Here is a 25,522-nt window from a genome sequence, read left to right on the forward strand (position 1 = left end):
CGTGTTGAAAGTATCCGTATGAACGTTTTACCGAGACTACTCTATCTATTCCAGATGCTACCGGTGGAGATTCCCAAATCTACCTTTGACACTTTAGATAAAATGATAACTGGATTCATTTGGCAAAAAAAGCGACCTAGAATTAGATTGAAAACCCTGCAGTTACCTAAACCCAAAGGGGGCCTCAAACTCCCAAACTTCAAATATTATTACTGGGCTGCACAACTTAAACCCTTATTAGTATGGCTACAGAATAGTGCAGATACTCGTTGGCTGGAAATAGAGGAAAGCAGGTGCTCAATACCACTACAAACATTACCTTTCTTAGATACTCCTGCAAAGGAAATGACAATCTGGACAAAAAACACCCTCAAAGTTTGGAACAAAATACAATCGGCTTTTAAATTATCAAAACAGATTTCACTTTTATCAAATATAGGATATATGAAGACATTTACACCGAACAACTTAGATTCTGGGTTCAAAAACTGGTCTAATTATGGGCTGTCTCATATCCACCAATTAATTAATAAGGGGAATTTCAAAACCTTTGAACAGATCAAAAGTGAATTTGGCCTCCCTAAGACGGACTTCTATAGATACTTACAACTTAGAACCTTTGTGACAACACACAACAATTGGACTAAACTTCTTGAATCTACACCTATAGAAAATTTCCTAATGGACATACAAAGGGGAAAGGGAAATGATAAAGTAATTAGTAAAATATATGACCTGTTTCTGTCCATAAATGTGCACTATTCCACAAACATAAAGCATAAATGGGAGACTGAATTGCAGGAGTCAATAGCAGGAGACACATGGGAAGAAATATGTACTGAAGCACAATTAACAACAAATTCTAATACATGGAGAGAATTCAAATGGAAAGTAATAGTCCGGTTTTTCAGAACACCAGCAATAACCAGTAAAATGAACCCAACACAACCCAGTCCATGCTGGAGAAACTGTGGGACGCAGAATGCAAATCATACTCATATCTTTTGGGCTTGTCCTAAACTAAGTGTATTCTGGGAGGACATTTTTGAAGCTCTCAAGGTAATTTTCAGAAGAAATGTTCCAAAAACCCCCTTTGTAGCAATTTTGGGAGTAATACCCGATGGATTGGACAGGAAGGATGATGGATATCTTCTAAGAATCTTGCTCACAGCAGCATTGAAATGCATAACTATCAGATGGCTGAAGCCAGGACCTCCTACATATAACACATGGATACAAAAAGTTTGGGACATTCATTTGATGGAAGAAATCACATATTCCTTAAGGCTTCAAAAAATAGTTGTTAATATAAGGTGGAGCTCTGTCATACCGTTATTATTTCAGTGACACAATTACAGGATTGCCCTTTTGCACTTGTATGTTCTCTTGGGTCGGTCTAAAATACCATGGTGGGAACCACTTTAACTCAGGGAGGATTTAATCGTATGTTTTGTATTTATTTTATTTTGCTGTTATCTGTCTGTTGATTTTGTTTTGTTGTTTGTAATCATTATTACATTTGTTAAGAACACCTACTGTCTCATCTCCTGTTGCCAAGTTGTAATGCAGATGACAAATGTCAGTAAGAGACGGAAGAATGTAACCTTGAACATGTGTTGTAAAAAATAAAAAAATAAAGTTCAAAAAAAAAAAAAAAAACTAGGGAGGTGGGGGCCCTGGAGGGCCCACGGCTCAACAACAGGCTCTGTCTACAGCCACATAATCCTGGTCTGGCTTCTTATCTACTGAGGGCTGCAGCACCAGCAGGGTATAATAACAGAGATCCACAGAAATGCGTTGTTGGTCAGAGAAAGCAAAAGGACAGGACTGTCTTGCGGACATCAACACAGCAGCAGAATCCTGAATGATAGCCTTTTTTTCTTTTTACCTGAACTTGCTGTTGATGTCCGATATCCTCCAGGCATTCTGAGTGTCGAAGCCCATCCTCTCCACCTCGTTCTTGAACCACGAGGTAACATGTTCTCCTGCAAAAACAAAACGAGAAAAAAACCCGGCGATGCCCGATAAACGCCGGGCCAAAGGAAGCCTTCCTATGAGGTTTGGAAAGAGACGTAGAACGTGGCAGCGCACCTGGTCTGCACAGCTCGCCGTGCTGCTCCTTCTCCCCGGCGTACACCTCCATGCACCAAGCGTGGAAGGCGAAGGAGAACAGGTCCTCCAGGCGGGACGGCGGCCGGACGACAGAGTTTAAACGCTTCAGCCACTCCTGGCACTGCTCAAAGGTGGAGAACTGACACCTGGAAGTTCAACGGGACACCAGGTTGATTCCATGACGGGGTTTCTTCACGACTCAAATTTAAGACTACGAATGAATTGTAAGACTTGTTTTACGACAGAAAGGTGCAAAAGAAAATGTTATGTTTTATAATGTAGTAGTGACAAGCTTTATTGCACAGAACACAGGGTGTTGGCAATAGTAGTGAGTCAGTGGTGAAGATGAACATTGTCCAGCCAACTGGCAAGAAATTCACACCTACCAATGACAAACGCAAAAACTCTAGCTAGCTAGTTAGCCTCAACCGCTAACTGCCTCAAGTCACAGAACAGAAAGATGTCCGTGTGCAATTTAACAGAAAAATCTCGAAGAAAAATAAACTATCAAATATGACTTTAAAAAAATGTGCTTTGTAATTTAACGCCCTGATGTTAGCGCTCCTCTATCAACCCTTTAATGACGTTTTTATCAGAGCTGCACTGAGGAGCTCAACAGATGTGCAGTTCCAACAGGTGTTTGCTAATTGCTGCTGGCTAGTCTTTAGGTGCTGAGTGGGGGAGTCTCAGGATAGAGGCGCTCTGTGAGCAGGAGACTCAGAAACTGCGGATAAGAGGAGGAGCTTTGTCCTCCAAGGCGAGGCTAGGTCTACCCAGGCATTTTGCCGAGATGAATGGTTGCCATGGAGATTAAAAAATTTCTCAAACATGCATGAAAGAATCAAAGCAACACTCCAGGTGTGTTTTTGATGAGGGAATAACATTATAACACAATGTAAAGCTTTAAAAAAGTTTCTTTTACATAATAATGCCCCTTTAAGACTTTTAACACCCAACATATTTTGCCAATGTTAAATCTTAACCATGTTTCATGTTGTAAAATACTAATCCTGCTGCAATAAAGCTGGAAGGGGTAGAAGTGGTGGGGGTATTAAAGAGGGAATGTGGCCACACAACCTAGAGAGACTGCCAAGGGAAAAACATTTAACTGCCTCCCACAAACATTTGAGGAACAGAGAATATAAAGAAGGGATACTATTTTTTTTTCTCTGACCATTAATTGGATTTCAGTTCAGAAAACTCATAAATCCAGGCTAAAGGCACTGGACTCCAACATGGAATTTGCTGGCAAAATTAAAGGAACAAAATGGACTACGCACCAGACCCTGCAGGTCTGCATGCTGGAGGTACAGAGTAATCACCGTTTCTGATATATTAAAGTTTCCAGATTTTTGCCCTATTCACATGTTGAACACGGTCAAAGTTTTAACTGTATTTTCAAATCCACTCTGTTTCCCATTAAATGTGTACTCTTCTGTAAGAAAGTCTAAGGGTTTTGTGTCTATCCGCAGTATAGATTTACTGCACAACCACTGACCCTGACTTTCTGTTGTCAGGGTCAGTGAACTTAAAGAAACATCTTTAAGTTCTTCGACGTTTGTTCAAAGATCAGTCCGACTTACAGAGAAATCACTTTGTACAGTGAACTGTGAACCATCTCCTTCCCATTTTACTTTCATTTTCACTGGTATACAACTTTTACGTAACTGTTGTCTAAAATAACTGTTTGGGGAATCACGTGAAATCTAAAGACACCTCTGAGACAGAATAATTCTATAGCTAAAAAATCTGTTCATTTATTAAATTTTTAAAAAACGGGAAAAAAACCTAAACAGAGTGACGCCATGTTTATATGTTTCCATATACACATGGTCCCTAACGTTACTATCAGCTTAAAAAAAAACCAGCTGGTGTCTGAGAAACAAACGCCAGTCATCTGTAGGATCAAGCTAACCTCACAGTGTTGCTTTTCTTCTTTTACTTTTCCAATCTTTATAAAAGGCTCCAGATTCAAATTCCCTTGTGTCATTTGGGAACAATTTTTCAACCTGAACAAAATACACCAGTAACTAACAGATGTACAGTGTTCCTATACATTTTTCAACAGTTTCTTGACTAAAACTTTCAGGGTTGAGAACTATTGAAGACTATTTTAAGCTTAAAAAGAAAATAATCACTATGGATTTACAGAAGATACTCCTACGGTAATCAGGCTTTAATATGTGGAACTTGCAATAACAGGAAGAGGCGGGCAGATGGACTGATAAACTCTTATCATCCAACAACATTGACTATAAAGCTGCAGAACATGATCAGCGGCGCTTTAAGGAAGGAATTCATGAGTTTTACATCGCTGCAGCAGACGCGCCAATTAGTTTCAAAGACAACTGCAAGAAGAAGTCCTTTATTCAGATTTATGGATTCTTTATAAATCAATGAATATCTGATCCTCTCAAACCCAAAAGAAACATAGTAATGCATTAGGATCATTGCTTTTTAACTGGATGACTAACTGCACTTACGCAGGAGAAACATATTTAGTTGGATTCTGAGATCTGAACTTCAATGAGGAAAGTTATGATCTGGTACAGCATGTCCATATTCATTTCTTCATATTCAAAGGTGCTAAAAGAACAGATAGAATTTCTTTCTCTTAAAAACAAAAACGAGAGAATGTCTCCTTTACGTACGTTCAACAGCAAAGGATGAGTTGAGTTTTACCTGACGACCTTGCAGTCCTTACAGGTGACATGAAGCTGAAACATGTCCCGACACTCCACACACTCAATCAGCTGGAGGGGGACCTGTGAAGCCACAAACAGGAGGGGGAGAGCATTTCCTTTAAACTGAGGGGTGCATTCTCACACTACTTAAAGCTTTGACATCTTTTGTCACATTACAACCACAGGCTTAAACAAGTGGCATGTGTTAGAAAAGTGAAAGCAAACATGGGACATGGTTGTCAAACTTTCTTACCGACAAAAGACCAAAAACTATTACATGCATTTGTATTCAACCCCCATTATTACAACCAGGCTTCACCAACTCAAACTTAAGACCAGTACTAAAGACATTTAAGACCTATTTCACAACAGAAATGTACAATAGAAAATTGTGCATTTATATATAAACAAACGGTACCACTTGTGAGATTATAGATACTGGATAGATAGATATTGTCAAGAAGACATTTATTACTGTTCCTTTGACATCAAACCAGAAATCTGTGTCACGACTTGAAAATATGGATGTTCATCTGATCAGGTATTGTTTAAACCATTCTGCAAAGTATATCAAGAATGTGCACATTCCTGTCTCTGTGTGAAACACATTAGAAACGTCATGCATGGCATCGCCACAAAAGGCGGTTCCACAAAGTATTTGCCAAGAAGTGTGAGTTGGGTTAGGGCGTACGTTCAGGGTACGCGATTCTAAATGCACCTCACACTTTTCAATTAAAATCCCTGTAAAATATAGTTTGTGGTTGTAAAGTGACAAAATGTTAAAAAAAAAAGAAAAAATAATAAATACGTTGAAGAGTTTGCTATAAAATCTGCTCTTATGGAGGAGACGAAATGTGAGACATTAGATACACAACACCCATTTGGCTCACCAGCAAAGAGTATTTAAGACGCGTACCAATCATGCTCATGCAGTCAGTGCAGGCCGTGTGGCGACAGCAGACTGAAAATCCCTTTAGCAAATTAGTCAGGATCACTACAGTAAACGTTCAGAGCCAAGAATTAACCACCAGCAGGGTGACGTTCACTTCAAATGCATGGCTACCAAACCAAATGATCATCCAGGGCCATGCAGACAATTATCAGGTTACACAAACCACTCTGTCACACTGCAGTTGTTAACAGCGTAACACACCACAGATCCCTGTGGGCTTTAAATATACTAAATCCTCCGAGGTGTGTGTGCGCGTGTGTGTGGCAGCACAAAATCATTATACACACGTAGGTCTGTCACAATATCAAAGTTTGCTGGATGAAAAATTGTCCCAGAAATTATTCTAATAAATGAGCATTATGTCATTTTGAGACAATTTTCAACTAATAATAATAACAATCCTGATGGTTTATTAGTAGGGGTATACCCACCCAAAGACAAAGAATAAATAATAATTTCTGAGGAATATTTAGCACTGGAACTGGAAAACAATTAAAAGATTCAAAATAAACAAACAAAACGACAATAATTATAATGGATTATAAAGCATCTGTAACCGAAACTGCATTTAAAAAAATAATCATCATTCAGCTTTGACAGGGAAAACAGGCAAGTTTGAGGCAGTGCAAACTCTCAAACTTGTTAGAGGATCTCTTTAAAACACTGTTGTCCAAATGAAAATGATCGCACTCATTTTAATGTATCGTGCGATTAATTCATTTATTGCTTATTGCGACTGGCTTACACACACAAAGAGCTTGCTTATACGTCCTCCTCCTTGACGCTGGTTTCAGTCGCCACATCAACTATAGGCAAATATAATTCAAAGTACAGAACTGTCACAAGCACGTAAGCCCAGATAAGACGTGAAAAGAGCAGGAAGGCAGTTCTGCTACTTTGTACTGAGCTTTGTTAATGAATTAGGAGCTTTTCATGGTGGTGTGGTGGGCTTTTAGAAAATGTGAGGCTGAAGCTTATGTTCTGACAGTCATGCATGACTGCCAGTCAGCTAATGTACAAGTCAGCTCTCATTACAAGAACACAAAGGCAGGTACAGTGTTGTTGATGGACAGGAGGCTGGCAACCTTCATCTTTTGTATGGACATCCAATCTTTTTCTTTTATCTAGTTTACAGGAGCTACTTAAAACTAACATCTGGCGTCAAGCATTGAAGCCTCCAGTCCCTGAGGCACCAGCTAGTTAGCGGGCAAGCACACAGTCAGCTCCACGGTTAAAATTCAACCACTCCACTCCATGCAGTTCTGCAGGATACTTACTGAAACCTCACAACAACAACTCTAGACCCCCACCACAAAAACAGAAAAAAACAAAACAAAGAGAACAGTCATGTAAGAGGGGAATGTCCATTTGTTAGCACTTTTAGCGCGACCGCAGGGCTGCCGTTACTGCATATTCCGGATGTTTCCACATCCTGCTGTCACTATTTAATTCCTGTGCTGCGATCTGCATCTCTAATCTGGCCGTCATCGAAATTCCTTGACTGCTTTTCAGCCGCTTCTCTCGCTCACCTTGCTCCAGAACTTCCCGCAGCTGTTTTCTGGGCCCTTACAGTGCTGTCGTGTAACACAGACTCAACCCAATGTGTGTGAGGAGAACTCTGGTCGGTAACCAGAGGGTCAGTAAAACTCAGACTCACCCCCAGTAACACGTGAAGGATGGACAGGCAGCAACAGGAAACACAAAGACTCCGTCATGCAGCATAATCATCAAAATATCCACATTTTCTTCATTATGAACCAATAGTCACATCTCTATTTTGCGCTCAAATAATGCGTTCCAATTATTACCAACTTTAAATTATAACTCAGGGTTTTTTTTAAGAATGTTATGTTTAATCATTTTTAGCCGATTTAATATTTCAATAAAACAATTTATTGTTTAAGTGTATGTGTTGTCTGACTGCGGATAGACGGCCCTTCCAGCAAAAGGAGCTGATGCAGATGAACACTTTATACGGTTTTATGATGAGATCTTTTTAAAAGGAAAATGTTCAGTGCAACTCAAAGTATTTTATTCTTTTACTACATGATTTTTACTTTGATTTTATATTGCTGATCAACAGACTTAAACTTAGCGAAAGCAGCAAGAGTTTAAGAAGTTAGTTCACATTTTTCTTGCTGAGATTAGACTTAAAAAAAACCCATTTTCTAAACTAATAAAATAGAACATATTTGGCCATAAAAAAGTTAGAAACCTGTACACATTTTTTTTTATTACGGAAAACCTCTGAGACCTGCAATAAAATATTCTTTTCTACTTTGTTTCAGAAAATTACTGCATATTTAAAACACAAAAAATAAAATCACAAAATCACTTAGCATTTTTCATTAGACAAACATAAGTTTGGACACTGCTGTTCTAAATGGAGACCAACATGTCTCAACAACACTGCTGTTATTTAACAGGCACGTCAACAAATGTGCCCTTAACTGATACAAAATGATGATAGTAAACACTACAAATTCCAATGGGGCCTATTTGAATTCATTGAGCATCACTTACTCAAGTAATATTGTGTAGTATAACATTTTGTACCGTAAGCAGAAGCCATTACAGTAGTTAAACAAGCAGGGCATTGATCCAGGCCTTCCTTTGTGTGGCTGTGGAGTTCAGCACTAAGCCCATTCATAACGACCACACAGTAAAAACACAAAACAGTAGAGAAGAAAAAACTGGAGGGAAATATTCTGAATTCAGTTGGTTATTGAGGAAGAATGAAATTGGCTAAAATTAGCATTGTATCAGTATTAGCATTGTCTAAACAAAGCTCATGTTTTCTTAAGAAAAGAGGTTGAGTTTCGGTAAATATTTCATTTGGTATCAAAGCAATTTGGAAGAATTCCGTGTAAGTGAAAAAACACACTGATCAAATCATAATAGTCCATTTTTTTCTGGGAACCACACTAACTGTGTTTCCCTTAACCATAAAATTGCGCAGATTAAAACTACAAAAATAAATTTGCTGAATGGAAGTGCCCCAATTATATTTATATAAAAAAACCTCAAGTCTTTGATAAAAAGTTTTGTGCTAGGATGAGGTGGGTTTTTTGGCCACATCAAAATAAATGTATTTCACAAAACTGCGATGAAAACATTTTATCCGCATCACGAGTCACGTGATCAACAACCGAACGTTACTACTGGCGGAAATGACGAAGGAGAAGACGACAGGAAGTATGATGGAGGATCATGTTTTTTATTTTATTTCTTATGTAAATAAACTTATTTACATACGAAATTTAATTGTATTTCTTCTCTAATGGAAAAAATCTCATTTGCGAAATTGCGCACATTTGTAATGGAAACGTAGCTGCTCTAGAAGTTTGGAATTATGAAACGTAAACAAATGCAACTTTAATTTTTTTTTTTTTTTTTTTAGCTTCCCGTCATAATAAACTGTAAATTTCATGATTTATACTAACATGAAAGCGAAGACATTTCCTACTTGTGCTGTGTGTAATGAAACCAAACCGGTCTGTCTCCTTTATAGAGTGAAAAGGTTGAGAGAGCCAAATAGAGGGCCTGACTGTTGTGCATCCCCTCTGGAGCAGCTGCAACCATAGCAACAGCAAGTCCAGAGAGGATGGGGCGAGTGGGGAGAAACAGAGGCTGCAGAGGAGCTGTGCGGCACTGCTGCCGTTGGAGATCAAGTCTGAATGGCCTGGCTCAACAGGCCGGCTCTGTTCATTCACAAAACAATGTCACACACTTTCACACAGCCTCCAACACACACAATGCACTTCGTTCTGGAGCTATTTCCAGTCGTCGGGCGACCAATGTTCTCTAATCAGATTTGCAACTTTAAAGCTCGTTGGAAACTTTTCGGACACACTTACGTTGACAACGGATTCCTTGAACTTTATGTGCAGGCGATAGTTGGACATTGCAATGATGGCGTCCTCTGCTCGCCCGACATACTCTGTGAACTCGCCGTGCAGCTCGGGAAAGGGCACCTAGCAACAGCAGGCGAGGGAGAGAGAAAAAACATCTGACATGAACTGTAAAGCCACACAGATCAGATCAGCAAAAATGATAACGCAAAAGAAACCTGCAGAGTCACCAAATGTGTTTATATAACTTGATGACAATTTTAGCCTCTGGTAGGGATTTTAAAACAGAATTATAAAGAAATATCTGTTCTGTAATAAAACAGGCACCACTTTCAGAAATGAGCTTCCTTTTCAGACGTGTTATATAACAGAAGCTCATCAATTCGTCACAGTCTGTTGTTTCCACAAGGCCAACATAAAGTTAGTGCTCCTCTGTTTCACTGAGTAATGCTTAGGAAACCATGGTGCAAATGCAATCTCTCAAAACCAACATCTCACCTGCTGCCGTATCACTTCTGATCACTTTCCTCTTATTGATTTCCAGCTAAGATCATGATAATTGAACTGAAGTTCCGGCCAGAACCGTTGTAGTGAAGCATTTGTGATAAATGTAGATGCACCAGCAACGTCCGCAAACAACAACAATGGACAAGAAACCCGTTTCTATCAGCCAGGCAGCAAAAGGGGTTTTTAATTGAAAATGTGGCTAATTTCATAAATTGCGATTAATTCATTATAGACCCTAAAATTAACCCAATTAAAAATTTTAAATCGAGTCCCAACATCAAATAACATATTACTTCTCCAAGTGATGTTTCTATTGCTTCATGAAAGAATCCATTCCACCTGATAGACCGCTAAAACTCCACTCCAGGTCTTCCTGGTTGCCTGCAACAACTCAGTGCTCCAACCATAAACAACAAAGTGAATTTCTAGTGTAGTTTTGCTGAAAACTGAAAAACATCAGTCCCGTTGACAACTGACAATGCCTAGCTTGTGTTATGAACTAAGACATTTAAGGTAAGAAAATGCTATTTGATAAGAAATTTAATGATAAACAATATCATAAATGCCCACCCCTGAAGCCCCTGAGGCCACATTAGAAATCAGCAGGTGTTCAACTTGATCAAACCGGACTGGCGAACTTTAAGCTCAAATATTGAATGCTTTCTTGGTCACTAAATGGAGTTACCAAATAGTGCCAACTACACTCTTCACTGCAGAGGTTTCTACAAAGTACAAAAGAAAGTCATCAGTTTCATCTTAAAATTTTGAAATTCATCTGTCGCTTATGACAAAAAGTGAGAGAGCAAGACTTTCTGAACAGAAAGCATTGCCTGAACAGAACGCAGCCAACTGGATCTTTTTTTTTTTTAGACTTCTTGAGCTCTCACACAGAGACTTTAAAATTTGACTTATTAATCATTTTGTTGATTACAATATTTGCTATATTTACAGCAACCGCTCACTGCAGAACAATGTCGCTTCTGCTTCTAAAATACACAATTAAACGAGACGAAAATGTTTTTTTTCTCTCGCATTGCGGCTTGTAAAGGAAAACGGATTTGAAAATCAATTGCGAAAGTAAAAGAGAGAGAAAAAAAGAAATACAAAATTTAAATACAAAATCCAACCCGGACTGTTGTTGCTAAATCCCAAAGATGTTTATTCTCCTTTCATTGCTTTATTTTATGCTTAAACTGAGGGTGCGCTTTTAATAACTCACTATGGCAGTTATGTAATTAGCGGAAATCAACAGTGAGGTTGAACCGTTTTACGGCCTAAGATGACCAGCGAGGACACGGCGTGGCTCACCTGCATGTTTTCCTCCTCCAGCACTGGGGACTTCTTGGGGAAGATCTGATTGGCCTGGATGCACTCCAGGCTCTGCTGCCCCTCCTCCTCCTGCACAGACAGCAAAGCACGTTTATCTGCAAACTAACCAGCGTTTCAAAACCACAGCTTTCTTTCACTGTCATATTTCTCTTTAGTTTGAATTTAAATTTGGAACATGTGACAGGAGATGGTTAGCTGAGTATTTCCTTCGTGTTGCTTATCTCCTGTCCAGCACACGCACACACACACGCACACCCCCACACCCACACCAACACACACACCCCCACACACACACACACACACACACCCACGCGCACACACCCACACACACACACACAGCCTTATTTCAGCTTTCTCTCCCAGCTCGGTCGCAGAAAGCATCGAGGCTGGCTTTCAGATGATTCGTAAATGGTCAGCAATATCACAACGACCGTCTTCCTCTTTCCACCACAGCGTATTACGCAAGCGGGAGGATTTTAAAACAACAAACCATGATAGATAGAATCAACAAAAGCAACAGAACTCCCAAAATTAGAAATTACAGAGGCTGTATTTTATGGCACTATGAAGAATTATGTTAGTATCAGTAGCTGCACAAAATGCCATATAGATCAAACATGACTTAGAAGAAATTTTACTTCGTAATTTAACGCCTTCAAATTGGGCCTCTGTCTCTTTAAAAACTTCTTTCTTTTTGAAACTCCGCCTTCAGGAAGTCATCATAACATGGCTCCTCTATTAACCCTGGCTAGGTCCATCCAGTGTTTTGCAAGCTGAATGGTTGCCACGGGAGATTAAAGAAGTTCTCAAACGTGCATGAATGAATAAAAACAACACTCCAGGTATGTTTCTGATGAGGGAATAACACTATAGCATGATGCAAAGCTCAACTTTACATAATACTGACCCTTTACACAAATCCATATTTTCATTTCAGAAGGGAATCCAGAATTTAAAGTTTTGGGCAGGGGGGGGGGGGGGGGGGGGGGGGGGGGGGGGGGGGGGGGGGGGATTGTGGTGAAAGCAAAGACATTAACGATAAACAGCAGTAAAACGTCCTGTGAGATGCTGAGTCAGCATAAGCAGAGAGTTGTTCACCAAGTGCCAATGCTGTAGCATGAAGCTAAATCCAGCCAAAAGGACAGCACTTTACTATGCTACTATAATTACAGAAAAAAAAAAAACCAGAAGCAGCTCAAACAGGAAATGCACATCCAGTCAGCTGCCCACATCACAAAGTAATGATAACACATTTGTGCAGTGGAAACTGAAAGCTGTCCTCAGAAGACCTTTGACACATTCGGAGCTGACGCAACCGTCTGCCTCCTGATTATCAGGGCTGACTGGAAGCGATAATCAATGGATCGCTCCCATTCTGCAGATTGCTTGCAGGACAAGGGACACGACTATTAGCATTCATCGCAGTAAACAAAGTGAGGATGCTTTACCATGGCCCCTGCCAAGGAGTGTGGGTCTCCCAAGGAGGAACTCCGGCTCGGTTATGTCTGCTCAACACAGAAACACAGAGAGATACTTATAAACAGCATCAGGTTGAACAGGCAATCATTCTTTATTTGACTTATTCTGAGGTTTTTGGGGGTTTAAATCAGCAACTCTAGCTGCCTCGCAGGTAAAAGTGTTGCGTTTACCCATTAGTCCACCGTCATAACAAGGCCTGTCTGAATTGAAAAACAAATTCAATAATTTGCTACAGATTTCTCTGTGATTGCTTCATGAGGTGGTTGCTGGTTATTGGTCTCCGGGTGCCGCGGAGGCCGAACTGTTACCGCATTTTCATTTTCCCACACTGACTCCAATCAGAGACCGCCGTTTGCGCAACATCCATCATCTCTGTTTAATCTGATGTGTCCACTGGTGAACATCAGCTTAGAAACACTAAGGTAACTGGACAAAAGTTATCTTAGCCGCGGATCAGCAGACTGGAAACTCAATCATTCGATCCGTTTCCCCCTCAGTGAACACGCCGTACCTGAGCGTTACTGGGTCATGAAAACATTCTTCGTTGAGAAGATGAAGTACTGTAGACGGAAAAGTAGCTTTTTATTAGTACCAAATGAATTTAGAGGAAGAATGAGTAGTAAAGCCATTTAAATTTAGCATAAATCTGGAAGATCAAACAGCAATGTCGCTCCTTTTTATCCTTTTGAAGACTCAGTTTCTGTCTGTAATGGATCTTGGTGATTTGGAAATGTCGCCCCTCCTTTTGGAAATCTTACAGGTAAAATATTTGTATAAAATGCTGAAGATGGTTCAATGTTAAAATAACAGTGAAATCCTCTTTTACAGAAGCAATTCTCTAATACACACAGTGTGACATCACCTCTACTCCAAAAAACAAAATAAAATCACAAACAACAAAAAATATTTTCAAATAGTGATTTCTAGCTCGATCATCCTTTTTGTGAGTTGTACGACGCAGGACTAGGGAGAGGGCACAGGAATCGTCGTTTAATTACATCAATATAGTCATAATGTTAGCAGAATAAAGATGCAATTTTACAAGAAAGTCTTACAGTTATAAGGAAAAGGTTGCTTTAAAGAGCTAAAATCTTTGATAGTTATTGAGATCTGACGTGACAGACTTCTTTTATTGAAATAGAACCACACAGACTGAGTTTCACAATAGCTTCAGAGTCCTGCTACTGGTAGTTTGATGCTGATATGTTGAAAAATGCAGTACTGCCTTATCTGTAAACGACATACCAAAGTATAACGTCACAAAATGCTCAACATTCCTAATTTAAAGTTTTTATTATTTTCCGTGTTGGCGTTCTCATAAAACAATTACTTCATTCTGCTACTACTACGACTTTATTCTGGTAAGATTAATGCTTCATTCTCATATAATTTCAACTTTATTGTCTTGTCATACAACTTTATTCTCATATTACTATGACTGTTTTCTTGTAATATGACGAATTTACTTTCATAATTGAAAAATAATGCCTCTCATATTCTGAAGTCATGGAAGCGGTAAAACATGTTTGTCAAACAAGATGGCCGCCCTGGGCGTGCTGACATCACTCTGAACTACAGAACTTTAAGAAGTGCATTGGTAAAAAAAAAAAAAAAAAAAACAGGAGAAGAAAAGAGAAAAAAAAGTGTTTTATCAACAAATGTAATCTTCAAAACCCCCAAAAATTCAATTAGTAAATATAAATTGATTTATTACCTGGCTCCAACTCCAAATATAAATTATTAATCCCATATAAAAACAGAAAGGCTAGACAAGTTATGTTTTGGGTGGCGTCAATCATAGTTTTGAAAGAAGAACTCAATCAGATTAAATTTGTATCAGCAGTTCAAAGTTTTGTAAAAAACAAAAAAAAAAAAAAAAAAGAGAGAAAAAAATCAATAATTAGCATGAAATCACGGGTCAGTTTGAAGACGACAAACAAAAATGTCAATCATTACAGATTAAAACTTACTGCAGAAGGTTGGCACGGATCAGTCTCCAGTCCTGGTTAATCTGTTCGGAAATTCTGACAAGGAAGACGTGGAAATCTGTGAAAATGAACAAAAACTGTGAGAAAATGTGTTTTTTTTACTTCTTAAATATCCTTATACTTACACAAACAGAAGGTTTCTTTCCAAACTACAGGAGCCCTTTTGATTCCCTGGCAAACATAGATGTAGTGGTGGTCACAGTGGCATGCATGTGAGCTTTGAGATACCAATTAAACTCAGATGTGGATTGGAGAAAAAAAAAAGAAAGATGCCTGCTGGTGCCTAAGGCACCAAGTCCACGTCTGGCCAACTTTGAGTCTTGATCACATGAAAACTAAATTTACACACGACTTGTTTTAAAGCCTTCCTATGAAAAATCAATCAAACTGACGTCAGATGTAGTTTATCAACGACAGAATAGCAAAGCATGGACGGTTTTAATTTGGTTAGTTTCTGGTGAATTCATATTTAAATCAAGACTAAAGCTTCCCACTCGCATGTGGTTCTGGTGACATCACATAAGGCATAGGGCAAGTCCATTTGTAATCTTTTGTTGCTTCCGCCTCTTCTTTCACATTTTGTGCTCTGTAGGCCTGCAGTATTTTGTACCAGACTTTCCTTTTTTTTTTTTTTTACAAAAAATCAAAAATAGCAAAAATAGAACAAATGGAGTCTGTGAAGAAAACCAGAATGGCCAAATTTTATTACAAAAGATCTTAACTGATAACTGTCAAGTTCAGGGATTCCCTCGGTGTAATATAAGCCTGGAGGGGCACCAGGCTTTACTTGCCACCCCACCAGGCTAAGTTTTGTTTGCTTATTTTAAATAGGGTTTTCTATACACCAGTGACACGATAGACGAATTAAGCTAAGTTTGTAGCTGACACATTGTGGACCAATTGCGCCGTCCCTGCATCTGCCTGTTGGCCTCACAAATTATTATTTCCAAAATTTGATGTATGCTCGTGCACATCCAAACTTTTTGTAACTTTTGACATTTTTTAACACAAACCACAATGTGCCGCTGGTGGACTGACCTAGCGCCCCCCTACCACCTCTAGTGAAAACGATCAGCTGGTATGACAGGCATATGGGTAAACTTAAGTATCGTATGTAAACACGACTCAAATCAAAACAGTACTGACAAATCGAGTACACACAGAAACCAATCAGATGGAAAACAACTCAGCAGAACCAAATCTTGTGTCTTGTAGATCGTTCCACAGAATGCACACAGATAATTTGCTTTTTTCATTTAGTAAAATCATGCAGCAGAAATCCAAACTTGATTAGCCAGCTGTGGAGTCTTTGTCAGAGAATTTGTTAGAGGGAAAACATGCACCATTGTTAGCAACGTTGAGCTAATTCAGCTATTGGTAGGTTTGTCACAATAACTAGTTTTGCTGGACAATACATTGTCCCAGAATTTACTGCAATAAACGATGACATTGTTTGTTTTAAATCATTTTCAAGTGATAGAATCGTAATGGAATAATAATGCAAGAACACATTTTCCAAGATCAATAAACTTTATAGTCTAACAAATATTTAATGCTGGAACCGGAAGACATTTTAAATATACAAAATACATAACCAAAACATTAAAAAAAAAAAGAATTATGAAGTCTTTGTAAACAAAATTGCTCCTAAAAAAGGGGTTTGTTCACAGCAAAGCACCAGACTGAAGACTTCTGTCATTCAGTTTTTGGTAGAAAGCAAGATTGAAAAGAGAAAAACAATAAATCATGTAAATGGAAATTATTGAGCTTTAATTTATCATGCATTTAATTAATTCATTATGAAAGACATGCTATTATTGGAGATTAAAATAAACAGACAAATAGCATGGAAGACTTACAAAAGGTTGCCAAACATATAACCTTAACTAAGTAAACTGTATTATTTTATAGCCAGGGTGGCACAAGTTATATTCATAAAGAACAAGAAAACAAATTTAAACATAATTACAAATCTAATTGCTATCTACCGTAATGTTCTTTTACATTGCTAAAGTGTGTTTATATAGATGTAGCATTTTTTTTTTTTTTAAAAGAGACCAAACATCTTGCTTCTAAACAGGCAACCTGTTAGGGATATCTCAGCAAACCGCCCAACAAATAGCTGAAAAGGTCAGCTCTTACTGCAGAGACTGAAATCTGATCTAAGAGGGTCAGTGAATGGACAGCTCAGGAGCACAACACACCTACTCATAAACATTTAAGATGCCCAGGCAAGGGGAGGGCAAAAAGAGAGAAACATGGGAGAAAAAAAATAGTCGAAATGGTAACAGATGAGCCCCATAAACAAGGCCTCGTCTCCAAGAAGCAGGCAAATGAGGTCATTACTCCATTGCTTTTACTGCTGGTGCTACCTGATAAAGCATATCTGACCGAGGCACGGCACGGCTCTGTTTACAGCGGAAGGCTTATGATCAGAGCCCGGCTGGCTTCAGTCAGACTCACACACGGAAGGATAAGCTCCGTTAGAGCCTTGGCGTTACTCCTGTCCCGTGACAGGAGCCGCAGCATCTCTCCGCCTCCTCCACGGTTTTAGCTAGTTGAGAAAGTCCAAACTGACAACCGGCCATTAACGGCTGGTCAGCGGTAAAAAAAAAAAAAAAAAAAAAGAAAAAAAAAAAAAAAGTTACGACCGAACAGACTAAATATAAAAAAGAAAAAAATGCTATTGCACTCTGGGCTTTGTATGAAATGAGCTACAATAAAACCACAGTCGTTACTTTAATTTTTGAGCTTCAAAACATACATTTGACTACAGAGGAATTGTTTATTGACACGCAGGTAGCAGTTAACTCCACTTTTCAATGTCAACGTACTCAAGTGGCGACGGAGAAAACTGTAAAATGATGACTGGTCTTCGTTCTCTTTGGGCAAGCTAACTAACGTTAACATCAACAATTAGCCAGCTAGCGTCAGGCAATTTCAGCTAAATAGTAGCGGACACTAGAGCCTAGTCCTAAGAGGACGTTTAAGGAATACCACTAGCTCTAATGGTGCAATGCACTGTTATGTTGCATTGTCCGAGCGCAGAACAGCCAGTAAGTTCACTTGCTAGCCTGTAGCTGCGGGAGCTAGCCGCTCAGTGCGAGTGTTTTTGTTATGAGATGGAGGGCGGACCCCGGGACGGAGGCCTCTGTCAAAACACACCGCGGACGAGACTACAGCCGCTTGACTCACCAGTCAAAGGAGTGTTGAGAAGTCCGCGGCCGAGGATTTATCCGAAGCCAATGGAATAACTGAAGAGCAAAGCAATCTCCAGCAAATACGCATTCGTCATATCCAAGCCAAAGCCCCGCTTTCAATACGTCCCCTTCCAGCGCCTAGCCTCCGTCGCCATCGCCGCGAAATCTCCAGCCCGACAACATACGTGCCGGCGACGTCATTACGTGAGAGAGAGCAGACGCGAGGGGGCGTGGCTCAGAAACACCACGCGGTACAATAATGTAAACACTGTCCATACTGCCAAATTACCGCAAAAATACTAAGTGGTGGTGAAGCATACATTTCACGGTCTAGTTAATAAAACGACGTCACATCTTGAAACACAGTTTTATGGAGTTCTATAGGCAAAAATATCTATCTATGCATCGTTTTTATGAGGAAAATAAATACACAACACAGCAGGTCTTAAACAAAAATGTATTGACTGATGGCTTACATATGCAATTTATTTTCCAAGAAAATTGGCATACCATTGACCATTCTTTAACATTTGATAGATTGACATGTGAGGCCTTACAGTTCATTTCAAACATTTTTGGAGCCTTCCTTACAGGCAACCTTTAAACTAATTTTCTTTGGGACAAACCCTCAGTGCCAGAGTTGTAGCCACTTTTTTAAATATATATATATATATATATATATATATATTTCTTCCGATCGTCTAAATTTTTTGCTTGCCAGCTACTTTCTTTTTAGTGACTAATGTCAATTATAAAGTAAAACTACTGAGTTTAAAGTTCATAATTAAAAACAAAGCTAGGCTTTTCTTTCTGAACTGGGTGACAAACAGCCCCACACACAAGAAATTCCTCTGCAAGGAAAAATGCACGAAACATATGATATGGCACAAAATAACCTTAATTTAAATATGAACCAAGAATTTCTGAGTTCCTGCTTTCGACAGATTTGTAATGATTCTGCAAGTCATATAAATCAGCTGCACCATGCATGGACATTGCTAATGTAAAAAGGACCTTAAGTTCGGATTCACCGTTCCTGTCTAAGAAGAATAACACAAAAAAACCAGTCTATATCCCCTTGTCATGTGACCAGAATTAATTGCATGCAAAAACAATTAGATGATGTTTACATGAGAAGATCACGGTCAGGGTAAATACATTTCTTTTCACGTGACCATGTTAATATGAAAAACAATGACGTTTTCTCCATAAGAAAATCTAATCAAATCTAATCAGAGTATATTATGCACAGAGGATGGTTGCTGGAAAAGCGGCACAAAAGCTTTTCCGACTCCGAGAGGAAAATAAAACCGTGTCGTTGGAGAGCAAGTCCGCTGATCTTAGAAAAAGCAACCCAACCAGCCTCCTTCTGGTGCTTCCGGTCTGCGCTGTGCTTTGACGCACATCCCGCGTGGTGAATTACAAAAACTGCGTCGGTCCTCCGAGCAAACCGCGACTTCATAGGAGACAGCTCAAACTTTTAGCGACCGTACAAGATCCACATCATCATTTATTGAAGAGCATAACAGAGTCATTCTCTACACACCACATGTTTATCATGATCACCATCACCGATGAGAGCAACCGTTTCAGTAAAGCTTTAAAAAGCAAGACTACCCTGAGAGAAGGTCTAAAACGTGGGCAAGCTTGCCAGACAAGAACTGGCTCGACAGAGTTTGGTTTATTAAAATCTGTACACTATATCTCAATATATTCAGCACATTTTGTCCCGAGGATGTAGGTTTACTTTTATTTTTTTTTTTTTTTTAATAATTGTGTAATATATATAGCTCTACATAATACAATCCGAGTCCTCTGAACTATGTAGACATGTGCAAGTGTTTACTACCAAATCCAACAATACAGTAAAGGCAAGACTTTTGAGGACGCTAAGTAAGGATGACGCTCATATTGGAAAAAGGTTCTCGGAGTTCCCACAATTATCAAAAACCTAAGTGCTGCAAGTAGTTCGTACAGGAGGTATTGGATATGTAGGTAAGTGTTCAGAGTATAAAATAGAGGCAAAATACATAAAGAACATCCTGCAAGCATGACAAAGAAACGGCTACAGACACAATACACGAGTGGTCAAAGATAATATGCGGGGGGTTTTGCTCTTTAATATACCTTACTTACAGACTGAAGGGTTTTAGGATGATGACAAGCATCGTGCTTTCTGATATACCGAGCTTTAGTCGGTGCACATCTCATCTCAGCAGTGTTACCGCTGGCCCACGTTGACCATGTTGCATCGCGCGCGGCAGCTGTTCCATTAAAGTGTCATTTATTCTCACGACTGGGAGAGACCCGACTGAGTTCAGAAGTTACCCGTTAGGAGCATCTGTACACATACGAAGGAGAAAGTTCCCACGCACCCTGCTTCCTGCTGGTTCACAGTGGAGGGAACGCTCACCTGAGCCACTAAACAGAGGCTCACTTCGCCCCGTCACCATTTTATACCTTGGAAGTTTTGGTCGTCGCATACTCAGCCCCCCACCCAACCCCAACAAAACACAGTTAGCAATTTGTTCATTTTTGTTAATTAATAACAGTGGATGAATAAATAATACGTACTGGCAGGAGCTAGTTTAGATTGAAAAGGAGGCTTACATTTGTCGTATTTCGTAAAGAAATAAACCAAAATGGGAATCGGAAACCCAAATATATGAAAAATAAAAATTGTGAAATGAAGTTTTCTGAAAACAATACAAATACGTTTATAAATCCGGCAGATTTAGATTCCATTTTCATCTTTTAATTTCAACATCGTGTTTCTTCTAAGTGAAACGTGTCACGTGTTCAGAGTGGCCCCGACTTGAATCCAACAGCGCATGTGTCGAACTCAAGGTCCGCGGGCCACATCTGGCACCAAGAGAAGCTTTTATGTGGCCTTCTAGACTACAAATAAAACCTTTGAATAGGACATTATTTCAAATAGAATATTATTTCATAAGTCAAATCCCTGTAGTTTTTTTTCTATATTTTGCCAAATTCCACGAAGGTGGAAAATATGTTCAATATTTAACTTTAAGAGGATCGCATCAATTGTTAAGACAGCTATTTATTAATATTTTAACAGTTTGTAATTGAATAATTTTATCAACACAATCCAGTATTCTTGATCTTGATGTGGCCTAAAATGAAAAGGAACTCGACACGCCTGAGAATCTGGAAGGAGCAGAAGATTAGGGTGATGGCAAGGAGGCCTTCCAACCTCTTCATTCATAAATATACTTTATACTTCAAGACATCGGCCAGGATGAGATTTTAATTTTATAAGCTAGAGCAATAAAATAACATGGCTGAGCTATAATAAAACAAATTATGTAAAAGTTTTTATTTAGAAAAAATTACAACTGCACTTTTAAAACTGCATTAATACAAATGAGACATGGCGCTCTTTTAGTTTCTATGCCACAACTGTCTATATGTGACTTGAAATACGTTTTCTGTAGGTATGAGAACAAAATAGGGGCTTTAACTAGGCCAGCTGACTGGCAGTGTGCAGCAACACCTGGGAGACAGGCAGCCCTGGTTCGTACCGTCAGAGGAATACTGTTATCACATCGTCTGGCATCTTCTGGGTGAGACTTTAGAAAGAGCTTAAAGGGGCAGTAGCCCAGGGCACCAATTTTGGGGGGCGCCAAATATTTATTTTTTTAAATGTTTTTCATTCAACAAATTCCTATGAGTTTTACTGAACCCATATGAGGTCAACGGCATTAATATTTAGGATTTCTTTTATAAATACAAACCAATCTCAAGTATTTGAAAATTATGACATTAATTCTGTTTTTGTTATTTTTTTAGGACAACATGGAACTACTGCAGAAATCTGCATTGTTGACCGCAGTACAAGGCCTTGTAACGCGCAGCCTGGAACGCGGTAATCTTCCACACAAGAGAGGCTTTTAGGTCAAAATAGGAAAGCCGATAAATCTGCATCATGTAATATTAACGATGTCATATTAGATTAATGCATTACCGCGTTAATGTTGACAGGCCTGATTGTAATTTTCATTAGTAAAATATCTTTATTATTGGGTATCAAAACTGGCTCTAGCCCAGAGGCTCAATCCTTGTAAATCTGGCATTGGGTGTCTTGGTTTTGAAATCAACGCGTTTTTCTTAAACTTCAGTATACATAGATATCTACAGTAGTTAGCAGTTTGTGCCTATTAACTACAAAGATAAATAAACATATGCGATGGTTTAAGTAAATGGGTGCAATCCAGAGGTACAAATTAGTGGAGGGGCGAAGTGTCCCGTAGCTGAAGGCAGAGCGCTCCTTCTCTGCTGAGTCAAATCTGTCGTTTCTGTTCATGAAATGCATGATCGTAGTGTGATGTGTGTGAACCTAATCTGAGGTAAACCAAGCTCCGTGTGTCTTGGCCTGTTTACGGTCTGAGAACCAGTGCCGTAGAGGGTCGAAGAGGTAAGTCCGAAAGAAACTGTGTAAACCCGGCTCAAGTGAAGCGCAGCTTTCACTTTTAACCAAAAGGTACAAGGGCCCGAAACTGTAAACCTCAAGTATTCTTAAAAAAAGAAAAAAAAGAAAGAAAAAGAAGAGAGAAAAATAAAATAAAACACTTATATTCCTTTGTTTAACTTTTTTTTCCTTTTTTGCAGGCTTTTCAACTATTTGTTGTGTAACCTCTTTTTTTTTTGTTCGTTTTCGCTCAAGTATAATCACAGGTGACTAACTACAGAGGATAACAGGGTCAGGTGAGTACCATGCTACATCAGATTTAGAGAAGGCTATTGCAGACAATTCTACAACATGTACAACCACATTTTATACGTGTGAGTTACAAAGATTTCAAAACATATCACCAAGAAACTAAGTACATACAAGGTGTTGTATATTTAGAGTCTTAAAGGACTATCCCTCAGTCAGTAATTGGAATTCACGTTACTTGACTTAAACTGTCCAGTCTGACAGACAAAATTTGAAAAACTGCTATTCAAAAAGTAGCAAATTTGGTCAGTGTCTTTTTTTTTTTCAAATAGTCATAGTGCTTTTAATGGCTTAAGACAGAGGTCTTTTTTTTAATCTCACCCAGTGGCAATCTTCAGAACTTCAGTGTACATTAAATGACACCATAGCTGCAAAAGTCTTCATGTCAAGTCCAATAAGTTAAAACAACAGCTAGCGCTGTCACATACATTTCAAAGTAGTATGCATTATCAAAAGAAAAAAAGAAACAAACAAAACAAATACATTTTTATAAATTTTTTTTAACTCTTAAATTATTGTAGGAAGTTCAGCTTCGTGTTCTCCTCTGCATTCCTGTTTCCAGTCCAAGACGACACTGCCTCAAGGAGCCAAGCTCCGTTCAGGTCCGGAAGCTTCCATCCAACCTTTCTTCCTCGCTGTGTGCAGCAGCAGTCTTTCTGGATGAGACACGTCAAAGCAGGCCCTAAAACTCCCACTCCAGTGTTTCTTCTCGATTGGCTGCCCTCTCCAGCCTGTGGATGATGTTATTGAGGTTGGCCATTTTCTCGTTGCGTCTCTGAGTGCTTCTGTTGAGTTTGGGGCTTTGGAATGGAGGAAGCGGGTTAGCGTCCATGCCGTGGTTGGCGCTTGTCGCCTGGTTGGGCAACGAGGGCGATATGGGCGCGGAGGAGGAGGGCACGGGGGAGACGGACATCATGAGGCCGGGTGATGACGCGGCGGACGGCGAGTTCAGCGAGACCTCCAGGCTGCTGCGGCACGGCTCCGATGTAGCCTTGAAGCTGACCGGGTCAATGGGCGACTCCCCGGATTCTTCTCCATCGTACCTGGACTTGTTGGCTCGCTGCAGGCCATCCGCGGACACTGCGCCGAGGTGGAGTCCCTGAATCTGGTTGCATGCGCCCTCCTCCTGTATTGGGCTCTGGCCAGCCGGGTGGGGCTCGCGGCAGCCTGAGGCGGAGTCTTCGTGCTCGGTTTTCAAAGGGGACAACGGCATGGTGGCGGGAAAACACTGCACTCCGACTTCTTTCTGTGACCCTTCCCTTCCGTCCATGCTGTCCTCTTCCCTGTAAGTTGCCTCCTGTTTAACGTGAGGCAGTGCGTCGGTAGTGCTAAGAGGAAGGCCGGGGTGGGTTTGTCCTGAGGGCAGCAGCAGTCTCTTGTCCTCGCCGTCGGAGTTGGGGCTCCGTGTTACTGAGGGGGAGTAGCTGTTGGGCTCGGCGTCTGTGTCATTATCTGGAAGACCGCCCATCAGCACTTCACGCCTCATCCTGGACCTGCATGTAAATATTTTATTTAGAAAAAGTCTCTAAAAGCACAGACAGAAATAGTGCCTTGCAAAAATGTCCGTACTCCCAAAACCAAGCAGTTTTTATCTGTATATTGCTAAATTACATCAATGTGAAAAGATGTTCAATTTTGTTAAGCACTCATCGAATGAAGAGGAAGTTATTTAGTCATATTTCAACAGTTAGGTGGTTTCTCAATATGCTCTACCATAACCGGCCCTATGAGGACATTCATCATCTTGATACAGCTCAAAATGACTTCGACAACACTGGTCATATCAAATCCTAATAAAATGCATTGAAGTTTGAGGCTGTTGTCAGACTGAACAATACGAAAACCTCAAGAGGTGAGAATACTTTTAAAAGGAACTGTGTTTTATTCATACACCGTGTTCCAAATTACTATGCAAGTGATATTTTCTCAGATTTTCTTAAATAGTCAACACAAATGATGGTCAGTATAATTTTCAAGTCATGAACTATTACAGTATAAATCAAATTTTACTGAACAAAGCTCCCCATGAGAACAGTATTTTTTTCAAAAATAAAAAACTCAAAAGGCAAAATGTTCCAAATTATTATGCACAGGAGATTTTCTAAACATTTTATGGAGCACATTTTGTGCAGCATTAAGTGGTCACATGTACTAAAATCAAAAGCTATTTCAATCAAAAACATCTTAACAGACAGAGTTACATGTTAACATAGAATCCCTTCTTTGATATCACCTGCACAATTCTTGCATCCATTGAACTTGTGAGTTTATGGAAAGTTTCTGCTTGAATTTCTCTGCGGGATGTCAGAAAACCTTCCCAGAGCTGCTGGTTTGATATGAACTGCATCCCACCCTCAGATCTTCTGCTTGAGGAAGCTCCAAAGGTTCTCAATAGGTCAGAGGTCAGAGGTCAGAGGATGGTGACCACACCATTACTTTCTGCCCTTAGCGGCCAATGACACAGTGGTATTCCTTGCAGCATTCATTGTCATGCATAAAGATGATTTCGCTACAGAAGGTTCGGCTCTTCTTTTTGAACCATGAAAAAAGTGATCAGTCAGAAAGTTCATATACTTTGCTGAGGTCATTTTCACACCTTCAGGGACTCTGAAGGGGCCGACCAATGATTCTCTCCTCATGATTTCGGCCCAAAGCATGACTCCACCACCTCCTTGCTGACGT

General features: G+C 39.6%; 2 protein-coding genes across 8 annotated transcripts in view; both read right to left on the bottom strand.

The window, feature by feature from the left end:
• Positions 1–18,294, bottom strand: part of mtmr3 (myotubularin related protein 3) — a 41,917-nt gene extending 23,623 nt beyond the window's left edge. For all 4 annotated transcript variants that reach the window (XM_032577833.1, XM_032577832.1, XM_032577835.1 and 1 more), the window contains exons 1-8: positions 18,098–18,294; positions 14,885–14,960; positions 12,884–12,940; positions 11,415–11,504; positions 9,606–9,722; positions 4,795–4,877; positions 2,092–2,258; positions 1,889–1,985 (exon numbers count right to left, since the gene is read on the bottom strand). In XM_032577833.1, the coding sequence (XP_032433724.1) occupies positions 1,889–1,985; positions 2,092–2,258; positions 4,795–4,877; positions 9,606–9,722; positions 11,415–11,504; positions 12,884–12,886 (557 nt within the window). In that variant the 5' untranslated portion in view covers positions 12,887–12,940; positions 14,885–14,960; positions 18,098–18,294. The remainder of the gene's footprint in view (positions 1–1,888; positions 1,986–2,091; positions 2,259–4,794; positions 4,878–9,605; positions 9,723–11,414; positions 11,505–12,883; positions 12,941–14,884; positions 14,961–18,097) is intronic.
• A 251-nt stretch (positions 18,295–18,545) lies between these two features.
• The window catches only part of cux2b (cut-like homeobox 2b), a 133,081-nt gene continuing 126,104 nt past the window's right edge, over positions 18,546–25,522 (bottom strand). For all 4 annotated transcript variants that reach the window (XM_032577828.1, XM_032577827.1, XM_032577826.1 and 1 more), the window contains exon 22: positions 18,546–24,333. In XM_032577828.1, coding sequence (XP_032433719.1) covers positions 23,523–24,333 — 811 coding nt within the window. In that variant the 3' untranslated portion in view covers positions 18,546–23,522. The remainder of the gene's footprint in view (positions 24,334–25,522) is intronic.

The sequence above is a fragment of the Xiphophorus hellerii genome, chromosome 12 (genome assembly GCF_003331165.1).
Source record: "Xiphophorus hellerii strain 12219 chromosome 12, Xiphophorus_hellerii-4.1, whole genome shotgun sequence".
Classification (NCBI taxonomy): domain Eukaryota; kingdom Metazoa; phylum Chordata; class Actinopteri; order Cyprinodontiformes; family Poeciliidae; genus Xiphophorus; species Xiphophorus hellerii.